Source organism: Belonocnema kinseyi, chromosome 1, assembly GCF_010883055.1.
Source record: "Belonocnema kinseyi isolate 2016_QV_RU_SX_M_011 chromosome 1, B_treatae_v1, whole genome shotgun sequence".
Classification (NCBI taxonomy): domain Eukaryota; kingdom Metazoa; phylum Arthropoda; class Insecta; order Hymenoptera; family Cynipidae; genus Belonocnema; species Belonocnema kinseyi.
Genome location: NC_046657.1, coordinates 91,707,230 through 91,731,657, shown reverse-complemented (window position 1 = coordinate 91,731,657; position 24,428 = coordinate 91,707,230). Strand labels below are relative to the sequence as shown.

Below are 24,428 nucleotides of genomic sequence, written 5' to 3'. Positions count from 1 at the left end.
GTATAGAGCTCCAAGGAGATTATGTTGAAAAATAAAAAAAAATTTACCCAAAAAAAATTGTTTTTATACTTCATTCTAAGGACTTATTGAACTACGCTCGTATCATATAAGAGTTGATCAAATGCTAAATCTTAAGGGACACCTGATTTTACTTCGAGTTCCTCTATTTTTCTATTGTTTATGTATGGGTGTTTTACTTTTAAAATAAGATCTTATGAATTCTATAACTTTATCTTTGATACCAAATATTTAGATTTTTCAATAAGTATGTTATGACTCGCTGTATCAAAGGCTTTTTGTAAATCAACAAAAACTGCATCCACTACCTCTTTTTTATCAATTAAAAAAATATATTCTATAAAATCATTAATTGCAGATCGTTTGTTTCTTTGTGACGTATTTACTTAATTTCCTAAACTGTTAAGAATGTTTGAGATTTGACCACACTTTTACAAGGTTATACAAGTTGAAAGTCTAACAGATGAGTGACAATCTATTTTAGTAAACTGAGAATTGTACCTTGCTAGTCTAGTGCGTATCGCATCCGACTTACCACTTAGGCTGGTGGGGTTGAATTATCGCTGCTAGCTATCTTTATTTATTTTTTAACTTTTTTCTGCAATAACATACAATAAAAGTATTTGAGAGCTACAATATCACGCTATATTACGTTTCATACATAAACTTCCAGTATATTTATTGTAAAGAACCAACAGTAATTTTTAACTGTGTATTTTTTTCTTTTGGTTCATCTGTCTCCCTGTTTCGTACTTTTAATCGGTGTATTTCATTCACTTTTTTCCTGGTTTTTCATTATCCTTATTATCATTTAAGAGACATGATGAAATGATTTTTTTTATATTTTTTTGCTTGTAAGCATGTAAGAAAATATTCAGGGACCATGTAACGAGGCTTCGCCCATTAACTTGTTGCTTTTTCAGCGCAAAAAATTCGAGATTCGTGCGGTCGATCAGCCGGATAAGCTTACTCTCTACAGCGGATGCGATGACAAGAGCAAGCTTCTCCTGGGTCTCTGTAGGGACACCCACCAGTTTTCAATGGCCATAGCACCTCGACTTAACGAGGCTAGGAGAAGAGAGGAAGAAGGTACGAACTGACAATTTTAAAACTTCTAAGGTTTTGAAATTTTACATTACTATGGAAGGACTCTTTAAAACAATTTTTATAGCTCGTGCACAAAAAGTGCAAATTCGTGCTTGTACATTAGGGCGTATCGAAAGAATTCAATATTCTGCTTTCGTTTTTGGGCAGGGCTACAAAGTTTTTGGTGAGTGATATTTCCAACGTGGTTAAGTCGTTAAAGAAGCATATTTTATCTACATATATACCTGCTTAGCATAAATAAATATAAATTGTAGTTGATTAGTTGATAGTTGTAGTTGATTTTTGCGGATCGAAAATAATCATTTTTTAGCTTGTAAAAGTTGATCTCAGAACCATGAAGTTTTAGGTTAATTTGCAGGCCTTATTTGGAATCAGCACGTAAAATTCCATTAAAAGAAATTTGTTTGACATAAAGTGTTACAACCGAAGACTCTTGGTAATCTATAGTCTAAAATATTGTTAAAATATGTCAATTTCAACCTTGATTTTCAAGGTTAACGTTTTTTCGCCTTCTTTATATTTTTCCTATATTCTGTAAGCATTCATCTATAATTCAAAAAAATTCCATTGCTCTAGATGATTCCTATCAAAAGTTTCGCAAGTTTGAAACGAAAAATAAAGTTTGTTCTCACTGAGCGCCCTTTTGCATATTATGCCGAAAATGCAAAAGACAAAATTACCATACATGCGTTAATTGGCTATAGTTTATTTTTGACAAACTAGTTACTTGTCCTCATTCTTTTTAAACAATAGAGAGCGCTTTTGTCATACTTTACGTGCAGAAAAATGAGAATCTTTTATGCACTTTTTACAAAAAGTATTATAAAATACATGTGCAAATGTTTGGTACTGGCTTCCGGCTTACAGTAATATTCTGTCGTAATGAAATATATTTACTTCAATACTTCATCGATCTGATTACAGAGCGAAAGGTGCTGAGGGATTGCTATATGTATCCTGCACGGTGCAAGTTGAATATGACTGCCCGTGGTACACGTGGAGATCAGAGGATATCCGTAATCTCCACCACTTCTTCCAACACAACGTCCGGCATAGTAAGCGATCGTGTTCACAGTGAAGATGAACCGGACACAGCGCCAGCATCCACTGAATGTTTACCTCATCTTACCGAACCTCCTGGACACAACCTGAATTCACAAAATGGCATCGATGCAAGTCATTCCAGGCCTTCTTCACCAGTTTCTACGGTCGATGGTCAGTTGCACTTTACAAAGGAGATAAACTGATACAATTATTTTTTTCAGTGCAATCAAGTTATTCGATAAAAATAGTATACCTTAATCTGACCAATCTCAGTCTTGTAGTGAAGGTAGTCATTCGATTTTTCTCGACATTTTTGTTAACAATAAGTTCAGCGTTTGCTTGAGGAAATATATTGGTGATTTCACTTGCTATGACAAAATCTTGCCTTAAGCTACCACCTGATAGTTTGTTCCACGATTTTCGGTTAATCAGATATAACATCCTCAATTTGGAAATGTCATCTCTCACTGTCTTAAAGAAGCGTAATATAATTAGTGTTTTGTTTTCAGAAATTGACGGTACGAATACTTCTCCTATTTCCGCGACTTTGCGGATAACGACAACTGCAGTCGCTACTGAAGGATCGCAGTGCAGTAGCAGCTGTAGTACAGTTGTTGTAGTTAGTGCACCTCCAAGCGGTCCAACACGAATTCGACGAACATCGGCCACCTCCAGCTTGGAACTTGGATACTCGCATACCGCCCAAAACTCTGCTGTTTCTACAGAAACTGCTAGTTTTCCGGGTGTGATTTATGACAGATGTAAAAAAGGTGGAAAATATGCAGGTTTGTAAAGAGAGTATACGATTTTATTTCCATTATGCAGAATGTTACTTTAGAAATTTAGTAAATAAAAACTACAATAATAATATTATTGCATTTAGGAACTGATATAGCAAGTGAAACAAGTGGCGTCTACACGTTAAGGAGCAGTGAAATGCAAGATGAGACAATTCCTGACCTTTATTCTCCGGGCGGTGACGCCAACGAATCGTTAGTTGCTAGCGATATTTGCGCTTTGAGTTCTGTTCAGTCCACGACGGACGAGGCGTCCGTCACTTCTGGATTTTACACTATCCACAGCGGTTTAAGATCAGAAACTAGTGACATCTACACGGAAGAAGGCGGTGTCGAAGATTCAGAACCGATCTATAGTATTTGCAAAGGCGATGAGGATGGCGACGTGTCTCGAATGACTGGCTCCCTCGATGAACAACTTGAGGAAGACTCTAGGTCTCGAAGTAACAGTATTCTCAGCGCCGGGAGTTTTAGAGGAGATGGAAGTGATCCTCCCGGCGCTGGACCGTTGCTTTCAGCAGACGAGCTTTCGGATTTGATTGTAGGTCGTTATCCACCAAGAAAAACTATCAGTAATTCAATGGATTCAGATTGCGATTATGTGACAATGCCTCCACCACCACCACCGCCGAGAACTGACAGCGATAGACAGTTACCTCCTCCCCCTCCTTATCCTGTTACCCACATTGACTATGCTACTATAAATTCCCCTAGACCGAAAGTTTCTGGATCAGTGAGAGAACCACCACCTCCTCCACCTTATAATGCTGTTAGGGGTGATTTCATAACCCTGCCGCCGAGAAGAGCGGATCCACCATCGCCTCCGCCTTACGCTTCGCCTAGAGAACGAATTAAGATGCCACCGCCGACTCCTCCAAGGAATGATGCTGTCACTCCTAGAGAACCACCGCCACCACCACCTTACCCGGAAATTCCGGAGTCGCGAAGGGAGACAATGTCATCGCTTTTTTCCAACACCGTTGAGGATGGCGCCGCTAGCAGAACAAATCTGTCACTTACTTCAGCTTTGGCACAGACTGTCGTCGCTCGAGATAAAGCTATAACAATGTTGGCGTGCAGTGAACCTTCATCAAATATAGCGCCAAAACCTCCACCGAGGATACAACCGCCGACATATCCGGGAGACAAAATGAAACCGACTCCCGTGCATGCACCAGTCGCGGCTCTAGTTGTCGGACCAAATAACTATCTCGACGTGCATGCTTCTCGCGGGGCTCCTGTTTTACTGCCGTACTTGACACCACCGCCTCCACCGCCAATGGTCCATCCTCGTCAACCGCCGCCACCACCGCCAAGTCTCGGAACCGTTTACTCTAGCCAGGTTGCCCGAGCTCAGCTCGAGCAGTACAAGCAACAACTCTACTCCGACGTCGATTACGTTATGTTCCCGCTAAAGGATCCTGCAGTTTCCAAGCAAGAGTACATCGACGCGAAGCAAGGATCGCTGATGGCTGCTATGGCTGCTTATCCCCCTCCTCCTTATCCATCCTTAAATAACAAAACTTCGGTTGTCTACCGCAGCACGCCCTACTTACCTGGTTCTTCGTATTCTTCCTCCTCTAAATACGCGTCAAATCAAAATCTCAGCAATAGCGATAATAGTTCCAGCAATTTCTTGGTCCACGGAAATATGAGCAGTCACTATGCGGCTAGTACAAGTTCACTGTATAGTGGTGCAACATATTCTTCAGGTGGAAGTCACAGTCTGAGGAGAGAACCGCCAGCACCAGCGCATCCGAATTCCGTGCAGAACTTCTCGCGCGCAAGGAGCGATGAAAATATCTTAAAGTCATTCGATGTTCCATTGAGTAGCAAGATGCAGTCTTTGCCTCAAACTAAGCATCGGCGATTGCCACCTCCACCTCCACCGCCTCCATATGAAATACAGGTATGCAAAAATTATTTTTTTTTTTAGCTACCAATTTCAGTATAGTAAAATCTTTCGATAGTCGAATTCTTAATAGTTGAAATAGTAGGACGTCCTGCAGAGTTTCTTATAAGCAGCTCCATGTAGGTGTATGTAGTAGATTTTCTAAACATCCGGGCCAGTGAACGAATCCGACAGTTGGCGCTCCGATCAAGACGATTGACATTTGTATTTTGTATTTTGATTAAATAACGGTTAGAATTAAAAAGTTTGTAATTGTTCTAAATTATATAGAATTGTTACTTCTATACAAATTTTGTCAAATTCATGAATGGTTTAAATGTGTAAATCCTCAGTTATTAATATTTATTCAAACAAATAATTATAATTGAAATAAAATAATTAATAATATAATAATTTTTTATTATTATTTAAAGGTTACCGTTTTAGTCAAAGAAAAAAATTTGCGATTATTTTCCGTTTTTTTCAGGTTTACAAACAAAGTTTCGAACTCTAGAAGCTAATATTTTTTTATTTAAAATTATAAAAACCAAACTGCAAATTGAAACACTTGAAGTGGAATTCTTTTAAAATTAAAGCCAAAAATGTTTTTAATTTAAATGATTAATAAATAATTTATTGTTAAATTTTTATAAATTGTATAATTCAAAGATTAAACAAAAAATATAAGTCCACGCTACTTTTTTCAATTATGTGAATTGAAGAAGGAATGAACAAAGTTATAGATGATCATAATTATATCTTTTTGTACAATTTTTAGTGAGAAACACTAAAAATTGAGAGATTACATCTTTTAACTGATCACTTTTTAAATTAGAAGTAAAATTATTTTAATTTTAGGTCTTTACAATTTCATAATTTTTCAATTGTTATTCATACATCAGAAATTTGTTTCAAATCTATTTGAAATATTCTCTTAGAATTATTATTTAAATAAAAAATCATTTCAAGTTTTTCCAGGAATCTTGAAAAAAATGTGTATCATCTTCAAAGCTCTCAAAAACCTTAAAAAGCTTAAAAAGTTTATTTCAAAATGTTGAAAAATTTACATTTTCTTTTTAATTTTTTAGAATGTACTCAAATTTTATATTATTTTTTAAATCCCTTTAAAAATTGGAAGCGTTTTTTCAAATGATTCTAATTTTTTCCAACACTTTCATAAAATTGTAAAGTGATTTGATGAAACAAATCAATCTTTTCTTCGAACGTTGATATTTATTGATATCAAATCGTAGATTTCAATTATTTATGTCTTACGGTCCAATCGTAAATCAAAAATAAATTATAAGCCAAAAAAACATTTTCTTCGAAACTCAGATATTTATTAAATAGAAAAACTCCTTTCAATCCTCCTTATGTTTCGGTACACATGCGTACCCTTTTCAAAGGTTCTTAACCTAAATAATTATATTAAAGATTAGTAATTTTAGTCTGAAAAAAATATGATGAATAATTACGTAGATTAAAATACTTTGTTACCTGAGTTGATGATGGTAGGTTAGGACGGACGAACAGAAATTGACAGTTTCTGAAATACATGAAGAATACGTAATGAACGATGATATAATAGTATGATAAATATCTGAGTTTCGAAGAAAATGTTTTTTTGGCTCATAATTGATTTTCGATTTACGATTGGACCTTAAGAAATAAATAATTGAAATCTACGATTTGAAATCACTTTCATAAAATTCTGGAAAATTTACAAAAATTATTTAAAATTTCTCAAATAATTTTTAAATTATTGTGGATGTCTTTAGGAATATTTTTTAATATTCTGTTGAAGTTATTTTTTAAAAATAAAAAGTCATAAAAATTTTTTCTATAAATCTTTAAAAAAATCGTTTTTATTATCTTCAAACTTTTTAAAATCGTTAAAACTCAAAAATTTTATTTTGAAATCTTTAAAATGCCTAATTTTTTGTTTTGATAATTTTTTAATTTCTTTTCAAGCTTAAAATTATGTTTGAATACTAAAATTCCAAATATCTTTTAAACTTACTTGCATTTATCCTAAATGAATATGTATTCAACTATTATTTATAAAAAAAAAACAATTTCACTCTAAATAAAAAATTGTTAAACAATAAAGTGATTATTTTCTTCATTATTGCCATAGCCTGAGTTCCAAGAGACTATTTACACACTTATTATTTGGTACCCATTTAATATAAAGTATAGAATCTTCACTAACCACAGGTTCTTTGACTTCTTTTTATGAATTTCTCAGATAAAACTCATTTATTTAATTATTTGTAAACTTCGCAAATACAACACAATACAAATGTCAGCCTTTCTGATTGGAGCGCCAACTTTTGGATTAGTTAATCGGCCGGATGCTAAGAATATCAAAAAAAGTAAAATCGATGCATGGAGCTGTTCACACATAAGTGAAAGCAGTGATCCTCACAAACATTTGATCAAAAAATTTGCAGGTTACATTGGATCTACGTCAAACAGATCAAAATAAATAATAAAAAATGTAACTGTTGATATCTTTCATGGATTTATCTTGATACTATCCTGAAACCAGACGTGATGTGTCAGGGGGATTTTTTGGTTTTTTTTTTAAATTCAACTTGGTACCTTTAAAAATGGTTTCTTTTGTCGCTAAAATACCTTCTTATTTGCTTGGCATAAAAAAAAATATTTTTAGAGGTCGCTCAAGGTCATTTTAGGGCAAAAAAGCTCATTATTAATTAAATTGACATTATATTATATTTCTGCGAAATAACCTTGGGCGTCCTTCAATTAGTATGACAAACAGTTATCAAACGCTGAAAAATAAATAATAAATAGCGTCAATTTAATCAATAATGGCCATTTTTGCCCTAAAGTGGCCTTGATTGATCTTTGAATATTACTGTAAAAATCTGAAAATGCCTGATTGGAACATTGGATTGTAAAAAACATAATTCACACGCGCCAGAAATTAATAATCAACAAATAGCGTCAATTTAATTAATAATTAGTTTTTTGCCATAAAATGGCTTTGGCAAACCTTTAAATGCCATTTAAAAATCTGAAAAAAGCCTGAGTACAATATTGGATTGTAAACAACACAATTCATTCGCTTTTAGGAATGAAAAATAAATCAATACCCACAATTCAATTAAGAATGAATTTTTTTACCTTAAAAGGGCCTTAAGCGCCCTCTAAATATTTTTTAAAATTCGTACGTTTAACGCGTACACTTTAACTAATTTTTTAAAAATATTGTGAATACTATAACTTAAATCGAAAACTGTGATTTAAACTTTTGAGGAATTACATCCCTAATTTGTAACTAAATTTTAAAGAGGGTTCTCAAAGCACCTACGGCTTTGACGATTACATTCTCATTACGAAACTCGCAATTCGTGCTCGATAATTCGTGTCCACTTTAAAAACTTCATCAAGATAATTTGTAAATCTTTTTAAAATCTACTAAAAATAACGTTTTAAACTTATGGATCTCTTACAAAATCAAAATTGCATATTTTTGAAAATGATTCAACTTTTTGGAAATTTTGTCTAATTAAAAAATTTCATGATAATAATTTTGAAAAGCATTCATTTTACATCTAGTAGAAATTTGGATTGATATTTCCTAACATATTAAAAAATTTGTTTTTCCTTTTTTAGAAAATTTTCAGAATGTTGGAAAGCATATAAATTTTTGAAGTTTTATCGAGTTTAAAAATGTCATTAGGATAATTTGCAATTCTTTTTGACTGTCTCAGAAAATTTGACAAAAATTTCTAAAACTCATAAAAAATTTTTATTCAAATTTTGAAAAAGCTCAAACTTTTTGAATTTTTTTCTAATCGAAAAATTTAACTGACATAGTTTATAAAGATATTTGATATCTAGTGATGAATTTAAATGAAATTCTCTAATCTTTTAGAAAAATATTTATTTTTCTGAACATTTCTAAAAACTTAAAAATTACATAACTTTTCTAATTTTCTTCGAAATTAAAAATTTTATTTAGATAATTTGCAAGTCTTCTACCTATCTATAAGAAACTTTAACAAAAAATTTTTAATTTGAATACAAAATTTTTTTCAAATTTTGAAAATGCTCTAAATTTGTAAATTTTGGTTGGAAACATCTGCTTAACGAACTTAGCCTTCATTTTGGGAAACTTAAGAAGTGTATCAAAGGCTGACTTGATTGCACATATCCTTCAAAAGTTAGCGTGACTACAACATTCAGGTAACCATACATACAGACAGGCAGACATACAGACAGACAGAGACCGATGAAATTTTATGATGTTCGGATTCTGTGAGTGCCGAAACATAAAGATCCGTTAAAAACTATAGATCGAAAATTTGGATGATTCCATTACACTCTCATGAATGAGAATGTAAAAAAGTAATAAAAAATCACCCTAATATATAGACTATATGTAGTGGACAAAATAATGGTATTTTTCATTTGTTTTATGCAGAAAAAATTATAAAACAAATAAAAATATCCGTATCTTGGGCACTATATGTAACTTAATCTCTTGGGCTAGTACATCGCATTCATGTCGAACTTTTAATCAGAATGCAATCAACTATCTTTCAACGAAATTCCGCAAAATTTTGATAAAGTTGCTCGTATGACAAACATTCACCGATATATACTTTGAAAACATGCTCTAAAGAAGCTAAAATTACTTTTCTATCCCATTCTGAAATAACTTGAAAATTCTCTTTGCAGAATCTCGACAAAAGTCAGCCACTGCCACCTAATACAACCTCAATCTCGGCATCGCCAAAGAAACATTCTCGACTAAATGCGTCCGGCGGCCATGAAGCCGAAAAAGAGGATGGAATGTTGGATCTCAGAAAACTTCGCGAGAAAAGTCGAAACCTAGACCTGCCTTTGATATCGGCATTGTGTAATGATAGGAATCTACTTAAACAAACAAACGCCTTTGTCTTGCCTAAACACCCTAGTGAAGCCACTTCTCTGACATTCGCGAAACCCAGCATAAGAAGTAGCAACGGAGTAACTTCTGCTAGAAGTAAATACCCTCTGAGTGGCATTTCCAATCCTCAGATACCTAAACCACCCAGAAAATCATCTTCCAACACTCATAAACATCCCGACATCAAGGGTAGCACCTTCAAAGGAAGTATTCCGCCAACTACCTCTTCAGTTAAAAAAGATGCTACTAGAGCTTCTCATTCGTAGTTTACAAATATTTAATTGAACTATTTTTCACCGAGAAGACTCCGTGAAGATTATCGGTTAAAAATGAATTAGTATTGATAGCCCGCGGGCTTTAAAGAGGTAAACTCCATTGTAAAGAATTTTTATTTAGAAGAAAATCGTTCTTGTAATGATAAAACATGCATTCATAGCGATAATTATGTTGACGATTACCACTGTATAGTACAGTTTGTGGCTCTCACGATTTTTAAATATTTTTTGACACTTGCTGACAAATTATTACGTCTAAAATACAAATTTTTACGTTTTTACTCTGTTTTAATAATGCAGTGGAAGACTGTTGTCAGTTAGAATACGGAATTATAACTAAAGTCAGTGCTAATGGAAATAATTCGCTTTATACATACACATTCATTCACCGTGCTTCTTCGAATCAAGGTGCCATTTTTCCTATATTCTTTTGTTTAACATATCAAATTTATTCGGATTACGTAAGAATATACTTTTAGGTCATAAGAGATCAAGGTTATAAACGGCATTGAATACCTTGACAATTTTGATAAATAATACAGGAAATCCTATGTGTCAAGAAAGTTAACATTTTTCTAAACTTTGAAATCTATCCAATTTAAACTTCATTCCTAAAACCTCCATCTTTCGCAAAACAATAGAAGTATGACTTCTTAGCCTCTACATTTCGTAATACATGACGACGTTCCATATCCGAAATACCTTTCAGTCAACGCTGCAGTAAATATTAAGAAATTCTGCGTAACTTCATAACATTTTAAAATTAATATGCAATTCATGATTCATTAAGATTTTATCACAATTTGCATAAATATCTATTTAAACTGTGATCTGAATCATAATTCATTATAGAGTTTGCTCAATTGCATTTAGCCGTCATTATACCGTCATATTTAGCACCACATAACTAATTACAGCTAATTAATTGAATTGGTAATGTGAAAGTAGCCCTGCGCACCTGAAAAAAGATGGCGATCCCTTGGTTTTTTTGAACTTCTTAAATTCCCGAGAATTTCAGTTCAGGTTATATAACCGAGAATATGACAGAATTTAGGAGAATTGATGATTTTTAACAATATTTTTGTTGTTCACGTTATGTCAACGGTTGCATATAAATTATTTTCTAGTTTAGGAATATTCAGGAATTTAAATTATGCAAAACAGTAGCTTATTAATTAATTAACACTGTTGGGCTAAAACTCTAACCTCAAAATTCAGTTGCCTCACATTACTTGATAAATATACTAGCATTAAAAAAGACAATTATTAGATTCGAAGCGCTAATCCTTTTTTAAATAGTCAGTTTTATATCTATAAAGTAGAAAATATTTCATCCTCGTATTTATTTAGTAAAATGTTATTTTAATCGTAGCTTTACGCTCAAAATTTCATTTTATTTCTAAAATTGAACTGAATGATTTTCTTTTAATCGCGTGCTTAAAAGGTGATTCACGTTCTGTGTAAAATTTAAAAACATAAGATTCTAAGTACATATTTTATGATAAAATATTTTATGTATAACAACTAAAAACTGTTTCATGTTTAGCAGGCTCAGCGCCGACATAACCTATGATACGCATTCAGATTCATCTGGAACGAATAATAGCAATACTTTCTTGGAAAAGTGTTTTCTATTTTAAATACTGGACCGGATGCTTATTATAGGCTTAAAATGTGTTTTCAACATTAAAAAATTGTCCTAAGTTAGCCAAAAAATGCAATTTTCTATCAAGTAAAATAAATTCTCATAAATTCGCAGAGAACTTATTCCTCTGTTATATTCTCGGTAATATAACTGGCTCAGTTCTAAGTTGATTAGTCCCTACTTTCTCCAGCGCGGCGCTGGGGAAAATATGATTTAAAACGTCATCCAGTAAACTTGATAAAGTATTAAATATAAAATTTGAATTTGAATAAAAACTTGAATATAAGCATTTGTTTCTGAACACCTAATAAATAATATTTATATTAATAAATCTTCAAAATGATTTCGTGAACAAAATTTTAATGGTAGATAAGTTTTAAATGTATCTTTTTAGAGTTTAGCGAGTACTTATACTTTTGAATATAATGAATATAATGCAATTGAAATTGAGTTACATTTTTATTTATGAATATGTAATATAAAAATAAGTAAACAAAAAAAAAATTTAGTCAAATATAAATATTGTAACAAGTTCAAGATGCAAATAGAATTAATGTTTTAACATCTTTGTTTTAAAGATCGAATGATAAAAGAGAGCCATTAGAGCAATTATTTTTTACATTCTTCACCGATTATTGAATACAATTTTTTCCAAATATATGAATTTAGTTCAATTTAATTTAAAATACATTATATGCATTATATATTAAAAATTGAGAGTACTCATTTGGTAAGTTAAAACTCTATACTATTTGAGTTTTTCTTCCCAGGATTATTGTATTACCTTATAAATAATATTTTATTTTTATTATTCATAAGAAATGATTGGAAAATTGTTTTTAAATGTTAAGTGAGTAACACTGTTTGAATTTAAATCATTTTTACATGAAAATAACATTTTGTTTGCTAAAAAAATTTTTTAAGTGTTATAGTCCCATTGCTTTATATGCAAAAACAGGGAGTGATGGGACAACTAGCACCGCGATGGGTATATTAGGAACCAATCAACTTTGGACGTTGCGGGGTCAAATTAAAATCAGATGTATGGGCAGATGCACAGGGTTGTGTGAAACACAGTGATAAGTCTCACTAATGAGATTAAAATTAAAAATTAGTTTTAAAAATTGAAGTGTAGAAGAAAGGATTATCATTCACAACAAATGTAAATTTCAGTATTTATAAAAATATATCCAAGAGGGGTTTTAATTATTTGACTCTTTTTTTTCTAAATTTGAAAACGTGATAAGAATATTAAGAAACAATGAAATTGTTTTGAATTACTGCAATTATTGAAAAAATATTTTATGTGATAAGAATTTTATAGAAAATACGCCTATTTTAGATGGATGGTACCAAACACATTCTTTATTCACGCAGTAGTTTTTTCTTTTTAAAAACATTGTCGTTAAAAGTGAAATGATTTTTTTTTTTAGTTTCATGTTGATACTACTGATAAGAAGGAATACGCCTTGTATATTATTAGTGGCGAATCGATGACAATCTGCAGCGACTGCTTTAGACGCTAATTCTAGATTACATATTTTTTACACTCAGAAAGAAGACAGTATCTGTAAAATTCACGTATTAGGAAACTAGTACATTAATCTTGACTTTTTAAACTTATTGTATTTATTTTAACCGATTCTCGCTTCCTCAATGAGATGAGGGTTTGCATTATAAATCTGTAGTATCTCTGTTTGTTAAAATAATAATGATGAATTTTTATTTATTTGTGTCACATCAACTGTAATTATTAGGTTAAATAATATCATCTCCTAGTTCGAATTCAGAGTACCAAGACAAAGACAGTAAAATAATACAACATTTTTATAGGAATTCTAGAAAATATGCCTGATATGCTTTATCTGACGAGAAAATATCTAAATCTTGTTTTTTTTTTCGTCGAAAATTGGTTAACTGTGTTCTTTCTAATTTTTACGAAATGAAAGTTAAAAACGCTAAGTTTAATTTTGATTTATGTATTCTTAAAATTAAAGTGCTTCTACAAGCAAATTTCCATGAAATGTTTAAGAAAATGTCAATACTAATAATATACATACTAAATTTGAACTTGCAGAAGAAATTAAATATTGACGCCGCATCTTACCAAAATGCGCTGTTCCTCACTCAATAAGAATAGAACAAAGATAAAATAAAATATTTAGTAACTTTTAAAATAATTCCATCAACATTTTATGGAAATTAATTTTGTTCAAAATCGAGATCATAAACTTCGATATTCTGTATTGTAAAAGTTATGAAAACTGAATACACCAGGCTCTCGGTTTAATCACCTGCGGTTTACCCATTTCTAGAGCTGTTGGTCCACGCAGTTTCTCAGCTCAAGAGGCGAAAGACGGTTGCGAAAATACGTCAGAAAGATGAAAAATAGTGTATTGAGCAACAAGTGTGAGGAGTTGGCCCACGAGTGTTGAGAAAGTTCATACGAGTGGAATAGCTTCTCGCACGGTATTTTTGCATAAAATCCATAAAAATGGCGATTTTCCGCATTTCTAAAACGCTAACGTACTTGGGCTAAATCTATTTTTCTAGCCATTGCCCATGTGCTTTTCGAGCCAAAATTACTTTCCTAGAGTGCGGGAATCCCGTATGACAAACGTAACTTAAAATCGAGACTTCAATACTGGCCTTACGAGTTAACACTTGACAAAATGATTGTGAGCAGTGATTGGGATTGGACAAACCCGAAGCGATGAGATACCATACATTACTTTTGAATTACTGCAGTTGCCTGGAAACATTTCCTTTTCTTTGAAAAAATGTCTGTAATTTATAAATTTACCGGAAATTCCCAAAAATTTCCTTGCGCATGTTACAAAAAATATCGTGTTCAACAGGTGCACAGGGTGGCCGTTGGACCAGGAAACTGGATAAACCAGGAAATGACCGGGAATTTTATGAGACCGGGAAAACCCAGAAAATGATAGTGAATCTATTTTTTAACCAAGAATTTGACAAATTTTTAAAACAAAAATCTGTCCAAGTATGATTTCTACAGTTTTTTAAATAATGAGTTGAATTTTTATCTTTTTCAATTATGATATCATTCAGTTCACATTGAATAATTCAAAAATCTCACTTACAAAATTTTAATTTTGATGTGTAATTGTTCCATCGGAATAATTTTAAAATGCAGTTTTAAAGACTTAACAAATTAAAAATTTGTGGCGTCTGAAATCTACAATTTTGGATTTGGAATCAGTTCAAAATTGAAGAATGTTCAGATTATATTTTCAATTTAAAAATAACTTCAAAATAATATATTTATAATTAAAGGCTTTTAATAAATTAAAAATATTATTTTAGTCTAAAACTGAAAAATGTTGAATTCAGAATAATAACAATTGCTTAATATTTAACCCCTTCGTTGGCAGAGAGAATTCGACAAATGTGCCCAAAATGGAAGGAAAATTTGTTATCCTGAAAATTTGTATCCTGGGGTTTTGGGGGTCGCTGAATCCGAATATGAAGTCAAAATTTGGAAATCCAAAATGGCAGTTCCAATATAACAGACAAAAATACAAAAAATGGCTCAAATTGGATAAATCTTGGCACTTATGGGTTTCTGGGGTCGCTGAATTTGGAAGTGAAGTCAAAATTTAAAAAGCCGGACAAAAATATCCATTTTTAAAAATTTCGAATTTTGACTTTAAATTCTGATTCAACGATACCAAAAACCCGTAAGTAGCGAGATTGATCCAAATTGAACCATTTTTTTGTATTTTCGTCCACCATATTGGATCCGCAATTTTGAATTTTCGAATTTGGACTTCAGATTCGGATTCAGCAACCCCAAAAACCCCCGAGTAAAATCTAAATGCAAAATCAGAGCAAGTTAAATAGGAGAAAAGATTGACGCATTTTGCGTGAATGCCATACAGGGCACGGAAAATTTTGACGCATGTTGCGTCAATGCCAACGAAGGGGTTAAAAATATTTCATTGTTCATTGAAAATCAGTAATTATAAATAAAATCTTCAAAAATATACAAAAGACTAAAGTTTGAAAATTACAATTTTAATTTTTCTATTTGAACCAATTTAATTTAAAAGTAACATTTTTGAATTTCCTAGAAAAAATTTTAGTAAGTGGAAGAGATATGTAGAAGGGTTGCAGATTTGGAACAAAAAATTTAGAAGCTTTTAAAGAGGCATAAAAGGCTTCAATTTTAAGACAGTATTTAAAGAGATTTAAAAAGATTTACAAAATGTTCACAAAGGAATCTGGAACATTTTAAGGAAATATTTTTATTTTGCAGGATTTAAAAAAATGTAAGACGAATTCGAATAATTTAAAAAGATGCTTAGAAGTTCTGAAGACTATAAAAATTATTTAAGATTTGAATAAATGTAAGACAACATGTAGATGATTCCAGATTTTGAAATAAAATTTTGAAGCATTTGAAGGATTTTGAAGCTATGTAAAATGAAAATAATTTAACTTTTATTTTAAGAAGTGTTCTGTTTATAACAAAAATGTAATCATTTAATTAAAAAATATTTTTAGCTTAAAATTATTTAAAATGATTTGCAGTTCAGTTTTTATTACTTCAAATGGAAAACTTATAGCTTTAGAGTTCGAATTTTTTAATTCCATTGACCCTGAAAAATGTTTAGGAACCGGGAAAAAAACAGGAAATGAACAGGAATTTTTTTAAATTATTAAAACGGCCACCCTGGGTGCAGAAAGTAAGTAGTTTAACTCTTGTGGAATTTACAGTACTTGCAATCGGCGTGTATCCAGCTTACCCTACTTTACATACTTTTGTTACCGACCCTTTACAAACTAAAGAGGGGGGAATTTTAATCTCTAATTTCCCTACCGCAATTTTCAAGTAGCCATAGATTTCATTCTAGAAATGTGAATTGAATGTTTAATGAATAATTTTCAAAGAAGATTTCGCGCCTTTTCATTCTATTAGATAAATTTATGCAATTAAAAAAAATTATAAACAAATTACCAAACGAAGTATTTTTTTACTTTATTGTCATTCCAGTTCATTTTATTACAAAAATGATATAAAGATATGTGTATCAACTCTTCAGATTTAAAATGCTGCCCCTTCCTATTGTCAGATCCGTACGTTTAGACTCGACGGGTTATTTACATAAATAAACGTACGGACTGTCCGAACGTTTAGCTTCGGTCCACTTATTAAGTGATTGATTTCTTATGAAATTGCATATCATTTTTGGCTTTGATTAAAAATATCTAAAAATAAAATATTTGATGAAAGGCCTTACTTGATTTTTAGGTTTTAATTTAAAATTGAACTATTAACAGCCAGGAAAGAAAAATGGTAAAAATCACAATCCTGGGTCCATTAACAAAATACGTGATGCATTTTTCGGGAACTTTACCCCCCCCCCCCCCCCCCCCCCCCCCCCACGTATCGCGTATTTTGTGAATGAACCCTCTTCTCTTACCGCTTTCGGCAGAGAGCGAACTAAGCGCGCGAAGAGATAACACGGAGATGGGGTAATAACGAGTCAGGGAACTACCCGTTGTCATCTTGATTTATATCGAATCATTCGTTTTAATGACATAAAGCTGAAATAAAATGAATGTACATGTATGTATTCACTTCTTGAATAATGCATTCGTCAATCTCATCTCATACAATCTATTTGGTTAAAATTTAGTGATAATACTAAAGTATGTTCATTATGTGTAGACACTAGTAACAGATTAAGTTCATATTTGTACATAATATTACGCTATTTTAAAACATGTCGTAGTCAAAACTTTATGTTTGTACCACGCACCACCTCACGAATAGTAATAAAGCTCCTTTTTTGATACTGAATTGTTTTTCTCTTGTAACTCCAAACATTCGTTAATCTCTATTTGTACACTGAGATTTCTCTTTGTAATAATAAGTAAGTAAAAATCGTAGGCTATTTTTAGATACACATTTTTTTACTTAGATCTGATAATTTAAGTTTCAAAAAAAGTTTGGCCTTGACTATGGGACAGAACATTTGGCAAAAATTCTTCTCCTACTTATAAAATTATTGATTATTTTGAGTGAAAGGAGAAATTTCTTTTACATATATTTCTAATATTTCTCAATAAATAGTGTTCTAAACTCTAAAGTACTTGATATTGTTAAAAACGAAATTGATGAAAATTAGTCTTTATCCAGTAGTCATCTGTTCACGGTAAAAATAATTTACACTAGCTACACTTGAAATTCGCCTGAAACTACGACCCAATATTTAGCTATACATGTGTATTTTAAAATTGGGAAATTCATTTAAAGAAAACTAATCGTCCTATCACAAGATCAAGAGTGTAGTTCGGCTTGCCTGAGCAAATTCTCTAGAAGTCTTCTTAATTGTGCAAACAATTTTAAGCCTTTCAATTATTAAAAAGTATTGGTACCTCATAAATAAATTTATCAGCCCGAAAATAGTTTCAAGCACATCAGAAAATTCTTGAATAAATATCCCTAAGAGTTTTTTGAATCACTGCAGACAAAAATTTACATAGAATATTAATAATAATTTTCTACGTTTTTCTTTGTTTTCGTAATGTAAACTGGGACTATACTGAAAAAGATAACATCATTTCCAAATTCATTACTCATTGCGCTCACTACGTACCAACAAAGAATGTGCATATAGATTTGAATATTTGGTCATTTAATTGAAAGAAACTAATAGTGCTATAAAAAGGAGGGTATCATTGGATTTGTATAAGCCATATCTGTAAGAGTTTTTCGCAGTGCGCATTGTGCACAGAAAAATCGATGGCAAAAATTCGGCGACTTCTAGGATTCTAGGAAGCGTGTTTCACTCGTGTATTGCTAGTGAACAATTTTACAAACTTCATGTTTCATACATTCCTGTCGTAAAAAATACAGTTCAGCTAAAGGCAGCTTTAGATGCTATATTAAATATTACACGTCAGATCTGTCTAAATGTCTTTGGTAAAGGAAAACACACATAATTGATATTAAGGATTGTTCATTTAAAATATGCCGCCAGATAAAACCAGTTAACGTCGAAAGTTAAAGAAAATTATAGCAGCGTTTTGAACATAAAACCTTGACGAAAGTGGCAAAAACTATATTTTTGATTGATATTTCTCTTAGACGTTGACTTTTGGAACATATCATGGGTAAAAAGAACAAGATAAACGAATTTTCTCAGAAGATTTATATGTATTTATTGAGTACAAGTTCTATAAAGCCTAAAAAATAGTAGTTAAAATATGAAACCTTGACAAGTATGAAAGATAAAACTAATTCTTGGAACAATTAACACAGATAGCAAAACGGTGTTCAGGGCACCGTTCTGGTTCGAGGTCTACCGCGGAATCTGCCTCTACTGCCGATTCGAGATCTACTATTAGAGCCGCCTATACAATTTTTCTCAAATATCAGAAATGTTGATGAAGGAAGGGTGACAGTCCAACAGGAGCTAAGGGAAATTTTTGCGACTTACAGGAGAGCGAAAAAACATTCTGTAAAATCGAAATCATCATTGTCAATATCAGAGTCAGAATTCGGATCAAATTCTGACTCTGCAACTGATTTTCCAATACAGCTCCAAGAAGGACTGATCAAAGTATTTTGGAATTTTGCTTGTTTAAAATAATACTTTTATTTAAGATATTGGAAGTTGTGAAAAAAATCTGAATATGGAGTGACCAATGAGAGTTTTTGCATTTTAAACTATCTTAATGGGTTTTAGTTTTGTGAATTTCTGATTAAAACTTCGAGTTTAAGAATTCAAATTAGTTTGGAATTTCAATTTCATGGGTCTTTGTTTTAAGAATTAAGTTTCATTATGGAGAGATATTCGAGTTGTGGATCATTGAGTCAAAATAACCTATTTGGAGGCGCCTTGTCGGCGGATGTAGACTTCTTAGATTTATAAATGTTAAATTCCTGTACGTACTTAATACTGATTTTTCTTATCCGTTTTTGTTGCCGCAACCGTCGTCGCGGCCATCGTGGATATCAAAACGTGTCAATGGAAGGCCCGTAATTATCGCGTGGGCGGATTTTTTGAGATTAAAAGTGGGATCTTAAGAAAGCTCATTGGCTACTTTCCTTGTAAGATGAATGAAGTATAAGAAATGTTCAGAAAGAAGAGGACCATGGGTTGCTGTGTTGGATCCATCGATCCCTAAAAAGTCAGTCAGAAAAATGAGAAAGATCCTTCCTTCGGTCGCGATCGGTCGGTTTTGTCTTTGCTTTTATAAAATTGTAGTACTAAATTAAATTGAACTTTGTGATTTTTATTTGTTTTCCTTTTGAATTTGAAATTGAATTTTAACGAGTTTAGCTACACTCAAGTAGTAGGGTTTCATCACAGAGGAGTTGAGGTTCAAACCTCTTCAAGCGGTCTGAGAGGAGAGGTCAACGTTGGTGGATGCACAGTCCATTACGGAAGTACAATTTTCAAACTTTAGCGCGCTTTAGGGGAAAGCGTGTCTCAATTTTATACAGGGTGCGCCATATAAATGTGGTCGATGGAAATATTGAATAACTTTGACAGATTTCAACCGATTGGCGTCGTCGAACACATTTTGGAAAGGTTATTGCACTACAATTTTAACCATGAATCGGTTCACGCCCACAGAACGCGCAGAAATAGTGATAATGTTTATTAAATGTAATCGTTTAGTTGTTGCAACACAGCGTGCGTATCAATTAATTCATCAATTTTCAAGGTTTCCAGCCTAAAATTGCTGAAAATAATAAAATTTTAAAGTTCATTGATTGATTATTTAATTTAAAGGAAAAAAAGTATGTAGACACATATTTCTGTCTAGCAATGACATTGTATGCATATAATACACACACACGTGTATCTATATAAATATTGTTTTTTATATTAATTTTGATTCCTCTAAAATCAAACCCAAGGTCCTATGATAAAGGCACCAAACGCGTCCTCGGGTAGCGGATAGAGAGTCCCTGTACCCAGGGTTTCTGCTTACTATGGTTACAAAAATGAATAGGCAGTTGCCGATAAATGCCCAAGGGTCGTCCCGAAGGAATTAACCCCCAAGCGGAGGTGTCAAAACCGTGTCGAAAGCTGAATGGCACCTGGGTGAGTTGTCTAGAATGGTGACTCTGGGATATCGGGCGACCTATCAGAGTACGCAGCCTTATCCTTACATGCGGGGCTCTAGAAGGATGGACGAATCCCTTTCCCTAGCTTCTCGTGGGAAGAACAATGACAAAACCAAACATAATTGTAGTAAGTGCGGTACAAAATAAAAGAACGCGCAGAGCTCCCGACAATGGGTCGGCTAACAATACCGACCACTCTAGAGCTGAGGGAGCCAATGAAGATGGATACAATGTGATGGATCGGCGGAATCTCGGACCCTTTAGGTGGACGTAGCGACTAAATCAGGACTTGCTAGAGTGCTACGGTGCGAGTGTGGCCCCTGAACGGGTTTACATGGCACGACTGCATGCTCTGTGGTACGAGAAACGTCGGGAGCTACCGCACTTTTCGCATCAACTTCTGCGAAACCATAACGAACTACTCCAAAAATGGACTACGTAAAAGGAACGCCTATTCTACCACACCCAGAACAAGCCGGCAACAGAGAAAAAGAGACGAAACTAAGGCCAACCGCAGTCAGGCATCCGATAAAGGAAGAGCGATGCTTTATGACCCGGACAAACATCAATACCCAGGTTCCTCTCAAGCCTAACGATCTGGCTGAAATAGATGACGAGCTTCGTGTATATTTTACCAAAGAATCCGACGTCTGGATTATCAATTGTTGTGTGCGTAATGCAGCGAGAGCTTTGGCCGACGCGAACCGTAAAACAAAACTAACGGTTGATCATAAGACCAAAACACGAATGCATCAAGTTGCCATAAAGATAGGCTGGGCAACACAGTACGCATATTGTTGAGAGAATAGGGATACTATCTAACGCTAAGAGAAGTCTAGAGCGGAGGGAGAAGTGGGTCAGAGAAAATTAACAGTTTCTCTCTGACCCATCTCGACACTTCCAAGACCCTCTAGTTACTGTCGAACACACGCCCAACCCAGATGAGATCGAAGTATTTAGTATAGAAGTCTACGAAGTGTAGTATAGACTGAACGAAGACTCAAAAACATTAATAGCTTCAAGGAGCTGTGTGATGCCCTCATAACACCTGATGAAGAATGCCCGACCTTCACTACCGAGAAGGTGAAAAAAGTAATTCAGAGGGATGAAGAACTATTCCGTACCGGGACCAGATTGTTTCAAGACCTTCTGGTGGAAGAAGTTTCCTTCACCCATCAGCAAAGGGCGCACAAAACTGCTGCCGAAAATAGGCAATTTAGCTGGTCCGAAAAATTGCAGGCCAATCACTTGTCTTAACACATTGTATAAGATATTCACGGCTATCCTAAATGATAGAATTGTTCGGGCAATTGAACCTGTGTGACAAGAAATGTATGAACAACGCGGCTCTAAGAAAGGCGTAGCAGGATGTCGGGAGAACCTGCTCATCGATAGATGTGCCTGCAAAGATGCTGCATCCTACCAGCGTCACCTATCGATGCCCTGGATTGATTACCGGAGAGCTTTCGATTCGACCTTCCATAGACTTACCATCTGTCTTTTAGAAAACTTAAAGCTTCATCCGCATATCGCGAGGTGCATAGAGAGATTGATACCGCTTTGTAAAACCAGATTTACTATCCCATCTGGAAAAAATCGCGTGACAACTAACAAGGTCATCTTTCAGAAAGGTGTCTTTCAGGGTGACACCATGGGCTCACTTCTCTTTTGCTTCACATTTTTGCCACTATATCTAGCACTTCGCCATTCCTACGGGTACTTTTGCTGCAAAATTGCAGATTGAAAGTACAAGGTTTTTACCGTTCAGTTGAATTACACCTGTGTGTTGTCCCTCCGGATGCTTCAGTCTGTGTTTACAGGTTTGGGTGTTGTTTCGAGGGTGTGTGTGTGTTATGTAAGCAGAAAAGCGGTGAAAAGATGAAGTCGTATTGAAGGGAACGGAAATAATAGAAAAGGCGGGTACGCTAAAATGCTCAGGACGGTCCCTGAAAAACAATGTTTAAGAAAGCGGTGAGCGTTCGGTTTTACCGGTATGCGGGTGCGAAGCAGGGCATGTATGACGGGAGGAAAGCAGTAAGCGGTCGGAAGCAGTCGTATGCGCGTCATTGATAGGGTGTGCGTGTCGAGGTATAGGGGAGGCCTGGTGTGGTACAGGGTGTATGTGGCTTCTTGTTGGCTTAGGCCATCGCCTCCTGGACCCGTTTCTCCCAGAAAAACAGGTACGGTGTTGTGCGGAGGGAGAAAAGAGAGAGGCAGGCGAACTGGTGGCCGCAAGGCGTGCGTGATATAGCGGAGGTCGTCGGGAAGCTTGGCAGTGTCCAAGACATGCATGGCGGGTTGCCAAGCGGTCACGATTCGCCTTGGCCTTCGGGTACGGTGTGAGATGTTCAGGCACGCGTGAGCTGTAGGTCCCGGTCGCTCTACCATAGATGCTCCAGGCACAACGGTAGAACCGGCTTGCCGCCCTCGACGCACTGCCGGTTCTCTGACCGCGAGTCCTTTTTATTGTCTCTTAAGATCTATGCTAAAAACAAAGAGCAAATACATATAGCCCTAGGACTGTCGAACGATATACTAAGGAAATAGGAAGGGAATTGGGGTTAGAAAAATGCGCCAAGGTTTATTTAAAGCAAGGAAAATCTAATGGCATCCCTTATTACCCTGAGCTTGTCGATAAAAGCCCTATACGACACCTTTGCGCTGGAGAGACTTATACCTATCCGGGCGTGCCACAGAGCCGCATTCAGGGTGTCACATCTATAAAGGATACACATAACAATTGATAGTTCAGAGGTCGGATTCTTCGGAAAAATGTCCACGAAGCTCGTCATCTATTTCAGCAAGATATTTAGACTTGAGAAACCTGTGTGTTGTTGTTTCTCCGGGTCATAAAGCATCGCTCTTCCTCTACCGGATGCCTGACTGTGGTTGGTATTAGTGTCGCCTCTCTTTCTCTGTTGCCGGCTTGATCTGGATATGCTAGAGTAGGCGGTCCTCTTACATAGTCCGTTTTTGGAGCAGTTCGATATGGTTTCGCAGAAGTTGATGCGAAAAGTGCGATAGCTCTCGGTGTTTCTCGCACCTCAGAGCATACAGTCATGCCATGCAACCCCGTTCAGGGGCCACACTCGCATCGTAGCATTCTAGCGAGTCGCGATTTAGTTGTTTCGTCTACCTAAAGGTCCTGAGATTCCGTCGATCCACCACACTGAATCCATCTTCATTGGCTCCCCCAGCTCGAGAGTGTTCGGCATTGTTAGCCGACTCACTGTCGGGAGCCCTACGCGTTCTATTGTTTTGAACCGCACTTACTACAACTATGTTTGTTGTTGTCATTGTTGCTCCTACGAGAAGCTAGGGAAAGGGGTTAGTCTATCCTTGTAGAGCCCAGCATGCAAGGATAAGGCTACGTACTCTGAGAGGTCGCCCGATATCACAGAGTAACCGTTCCAGACACTTCACCGAAGTGCCATTCAGCGTTCGGTTCGGTTTGCATACATCCGCTGGGGAGTTAATTCCTTCGGGACCACCCCTGCGACTGCCTATTCATTTTTGTAACCATATTCAACAGAAATCCTTGGTTCAGGGACCCTCTATCTGCAACCCGAGGTCACGTTCAGGGGTTTTGTCATAGGCCCTTAGTTTTGATTTCAGAGGAAT

At 34.5% G+C, this 24,428-nt stretch overlaps 1 protein-coding gene across 2 annotated transcripts in view; it reads left to right on the top strand.

Annotated features, from left to right (window-relative positions):
• LOC117167277 (protein expanded) overlaps positions 1-14,693 on the top strand; it is a 188,830-nt gene extending 174,137 nt beyond the window's left edge. Inside the window, exons 9-15 of one of the 2 annotated variants that reach the window (XM_033352101.1) lie at positions 942-1,107; positions 1,190-1,288; positions 2,050-2,340; positions 2,679-2,954; positions 3,053-4,875; positions 9,568-9,874; positions 13,132-14,693. In XM_033352101.1, the coding sequence (XP_033207992.1) occupies positions 942-1,107; positions 1,190-1,288; positions 2,050-2,340; positions 2,679-2,954; positions 3,053-4,875; positions 9,568-9,874; positions 13,132-13,142 (2,973 nt within the window). In that variant the 3' untranslated portion in view covers positions 13,143-14,693. Of the gene's footprint in view, positions 1-941; positions 1,108-1,189; positions 1,289-2,049; positions 2,341-2,678; positions 2,955-3,052; positions 4,876-9,567; positions 10,749-13,131 lie in introns of those variants that run through there. The other variant, XM_033352092.1, reaches the window with a different exon arrangement.
• Positions 14,694-24,428: the final 9,735 nt, after the last annotated feature.